Source organism: Oryza sativa, chromosome 6 (genome assembly GCF_034140825.1).
Source record: "Oryza sativa Japonica Group chromosome 6, ASM3414082v1".
Taxonomy (NCBI): Eukaryota; Viridiplantae; Streptophyta; class Magnoliopsida; order Poales; family Poaceae; genus Oryza; species Oryza sativa.
This window is the reverse complement of record NC_089040.1, coordinates 24,988,023-24,992,544: the sequence shown is the minus strand read 5'-3', so window position 1 is coordinate 24,992,544 and position 4,522 is coordinate 24,988,023. Positions and strand designations below refer to the sequence as shown.

General features: G+C 43.3%; 1 protein-coding gene across 1 annotated transcript; it reads right to left on the bottom strand.

Moving 5' to 3' along the window:
- Positions 1-222: 222 nt before the first annotated feature.
- On the bottom strand, positions 223-3,323 carry LOC4341481 (glucan endo-1,3-beta-glucosidase 14). Its single transcript, XM_015788995.3, has 3 exons — positions 2,653-3,323; positions 1,434-2,473; positions 223-413 (listed from the first exon to the last, which is right to left on the bottom strand). Exons 1-3 carry the CDS (start codon positions 2,828-2,830, stop codon positions 330-332), a joined length of 1,302 nt encoding a protein of 433 aa, XP_015644481.1. The 5' UTR covers positions 2,831-3,323; the 3' UTR covers positions 223-329.
- Positions 3,324-4,522: the final 1,199 nt, after the last annotated feature.

The window sequence follows — 4,522 nt, the reverse complement described above, 5'->3', positions numbered from 1 at the left end:
CTAGCCCTCTAACATGCCAAGCTGGAGCTTAAACTTTACGGCTAGAAATTAAATCTTCAGAAGTTTATATAGTACATAATTGTATTTCACAGTTACTATCCTGGCATGGCATTTTAACTGCTAAAACAAAACACATATATGGTAAAAAGTTAATATGCTTTTCCTAACAACAGAGTAATAGATTTCCACAAGTAATTCACGGCATGAAGAGAAGTTAAGAACTGGTGCGAAGGGAGCTATTATTTCATCTTTCATTGTAAAATTCCCAATCACATTGTTCTAACACTTAACCTCGGTTGTATGTTCAATACAGATGTGCTATTCTGTAATCAAGTCACTAAGGCTAAGAAAATGAAAACAGATAAAATAACTGTAGCCGAATAGTGTACAATCCAACCCCCAGCTTGAATTTTCTGCAGATAGAAATGACATCAAGTCAGATTACCTTTTGCAGTAACTAATGCTCTGGTATCAGAAACCAAACATAAGCAAGAAAGAGATAGCACTATTTCATGGGAATAAGTTGAAAACACAAATTAGAAGTTTTGTATCGCTACCAGGGGTAATTTTATTACAAATTGTCCAAAACCAAAGTGATTCCAATGCAACCCATTGCCAATTATTACTTAAGGGTAAAGTATATGAAGCCAGAATTGATTATTGAAATAGACCAAAGATCTTTGAAAAGTTCTTCGATAAGGGTCTCAAAAAAAGGCGGGGAAAAGGCTAGAGCATTCAGAATATGAACATTAAAGATCACCACCACTCTCAATAGTTTAATACAACAATCTTACTGATAATTTAACCTAGAATCCGGATTATAAAAGGTTATCCATAATGTGTGTCCTAGTGATCTATTAAAGGAGTTAATTGGCCCATCACAACTGGAAGACGTATTAGCATTTAAGTAATGATAAACTCAGACAGGTATCTCATTATTGTCAACATTATTCTGAACTGGAAACTCCATGCAATTTTATTTGAAAAAACCGAAAATAAGAACAAATATAGGGAAGAAGTGAAAGCATACAAACCACAATGAATGCTCACACAAGGATATTAGTCAAGCACAGAAGTATCATCTAAAAATCTAGACCAACATGATCCATTGTGCAACTTTCTAGTTTCTAATACCAAAATTCGTTTGATACTTTGATGAGGATTTAAGAAACCAAAATTAGGATTAAAACCTATCATACGTTTTCCTGCAAAATAACACTGGATGATTAAAGGCCCAGCAAAATGGTTGGGACATGATGTTGCCTGGAAACATGCAATAAAATCAGAGTATTCAATAGTTCTATGTTGTATGAAATGACCGTTTTTAACAATTGAGTAGACATATCCTCATTTTAACACAAGGCAAGAATGATTTAACAAGAAAATACAGAAAAGGTGTAGACAAAACAAAAGATTAAAAATGCAGTCCTTACCCTAAGAGACAAGAAGTACGAGGGTGCAGATGAAGGTAATAGACCCTCATAACCAATATCATATGCAATCCTTCCATCAGCATTAAACAGCCCATAGTGCCTCTCCGAGCTAGGTCCAGGCTTCGAATTCTCATTAAACAACGCAAAGATGTATGCTTTGACTGGTCTCTTTGGCTTGAGAGGAGTTCCTTTCCTCAGAAAGAGCCTCTTTCGGAGGTTGAAATTGTAAGTCCTTGCATTCTCAACTGAAGCTCCTGCCTCAGTTTGATCTCCACTAGAAGCCCAGCCAGTCTCCGCTACTCGGACCTCCATGTCTCTATACCCAGCGGCCTGCAGAGCAGCATAAGCTGCATCTATCTGAGCATCGAACATGTTATCATAATGCAGACTAGTATTCGGGTCAACAATTCCAGGATTGGGCTTGAAGAGAGCGTAATTAATGTCAATATGTTCTGGATCACTTATGTAGGCCAAAAAGGGATATGCGTTGACATAGAAAGGTGAGCCAATTTGTTGAAAGAAGTCCAGCAGTGGTTTCATATACACCATGACATCTTCCTTGAAAACACATGCAGAAGGTGGATATGAAGTAGCAAAAACAGCTTCTGAGTGTGGTGTGAATAGCTCAATTTTGTCTTGCAAGTGAAATTTCTTGAGTCCATTATAGACATTCTTCACAGCTTGAACGAGGGGCTCGGCCAAGCTTGTATCTTGACCTCCCAGCACCTCATTTCCCACAGTGATCCCAACTATGCGTGTCTGAGGAAGATAGGGCTGCACATTCTCATTCAGCCAGTCGATCGACCTGCTCTCATTCGCCGCAAAATCCTTCACGAGCTCATTGGGGATGGCGATAACCAGATTGAGCCCAGATCCCTTGAATGCATCAAGAACGCTGTGATCGGAATCGTATATCTTGACATTCCTTATCTTTGAAGCTCTCAGGAGTTGTACTACTTTATCCGGAGAAGGGATGTTGTTTGCTATTCTCCCGTAGTTTATCCCATAGCCCCCGGGAAACGCTTCCACGGCTCTAGGACCTTGTCACAACAAATACCAACAATCAAATTTCATATCATTAATACCAAATCAAGGAATTATTTTTTTTTCTAGGCATCGCAATCGAAAGCATGAAAGGCTCAATAACTGGTCAAGAAAGAGAATTGGCAAGAGAATTGAGTTGAATTGGATGGAAAGATGGGAAAAAAAATTTCAGTACCATGTGAAGGGAAGGCGAGGAGGAGGCAGAAGAGCAGCAGCATCCAGTGAGCACGCCCGCTCCGACTCCGACTCCGACAACTCATCATCATCAACGTCGCCTTCATAGCAGGGACACCACAATCCGCTTCACAGCCAGAAGTGGTGGTGGTGGTAGCCTCAGTTCCAGGGCGGGGCATGGCGCCGCGGCGGCAAGTTCCATAGACGGACCACCGCTCCGCCACGGCCGAGCACCTCCGAGCAATCTTGGCCCGCCGCCTTCTCCACGGATTCACCAAGAACGGTAAAGAATCCGCAAGAACCGGATCCCTCCCGCCGCCGACCAATCAACCAACGCACCACCACCACCACCAACAACAACAACACCAACACGAAGGAATCTCGATTCCCGCTCGTTATAGTCCACAACTCCTCCTCCTCCTCCTCCTCCCAGTGGTAAGCACACACCTAGTCACAACTCCACTCTTCTCGCGGACTACTAAATATAACCAACCAACCAAGCGAAGCAGCAGCAGCGAAGCAAGCAAGAAGGGTGGGGTTAAGGAAGGATTAGGGGGGTTTGCTTAGCGGGGAGGAGATTGGGGGGGGGGTACTATTTGGATGGATGGAGGAGGAGGAGGAGCACGCCGCCCGCGCCGACTCCGGGGGTGGCTCGCTCACCGCCGTCGCAGCGGAGGAGAGAAGGGGAGGGGAGGGGGGGTTTGGGAATTTTGAAACGCGGCGGAGGTGGGTGGGGGGTGGTGGTGGTGCGCGTGTCGCGGGGGGTTGAAGAGGGCGGCGTTTGCGTTTCGTTTCTCTCTCTCTCTCTCCGTGGCGGTTTTGCGGATCGCCCCCTCCGAGGACGCGTGCCTCTCTTTGTTGCAGTTTCTTCTCTTATTTTTATTCCCTTTTCCTTTGGCAGTTTTTTTTTTAAAGAAAAAAGAGGGCGGCTACAAAACGGGATCCCGTTGCAACAGGATAGGCATATTAACTATTCTCTTGCACGAGTATCACGAGTACCAGGTCCTAGGTATCACAGGTATCGGGTATCATGCAGCTGGTACCACAACAGGTATCAAGTACTGTCTCATAGAAGGGTATCCCGTTCCAACGGAATACCGTTGTCTAGGTTTTCTGTTTTTTTTTTTGGGAAACACGGTATAACGTATTCAATCTATCCCCGAATAACCCAACCTGAGTGTAGGTGTGACATAAGGACACCTCCAGCGCGCAGCTAAAAGGAGGCGCTTATAAGAAAAACCGGGGTTTTTTTTATTACCACATAGGATCAATGAGACGCTTAGCGCAGGAAGCCGCTGCTTCGTGCGGCGCCGACGCTTGGGAGGTGTTTGCACGGGTGCTACAGATGGAACCTATTATTTCAGGCATCAGTCCAACTCCCTAGCATTGGACCATCAGGCTCTTGAGTGAAGTGCTTAGTTTAATCATATTTTTAAGCACCTCCTTAAGCATGTACTTAGCGTTGGAGGTGCCCTAATAACCTAGTATAATAAATCCGAACAAAGGATCGTTCATTGAGGTTCTTTTAGGATAGAGGAAGTAGAAACACAGACACTCACCCCAATAATTTATATTCGCCTGAGCATCTTCGAGAGACTGGATTGATATATTTTAAGATTGATTATTATTTTTAGTTGTTATTATCCATGTTACACTTACTCGCTATACTGAGCAGCGTGTGAATTTTAAGTGAAATGTATGTATGCTATTGGATTATGGGTTAAAGAAGATGATGTTTGGAATTTGGGTGCAGTAGGTCCTGTGAAACTTTGGCTTCAGTAAAACTGGGGTGACTAATGACTATCGAAGTGTGTTTTTTACTCTCTCTTTTCAACTTATATTCCCTCGTTGTAGATGTGCACGCTTTCTAA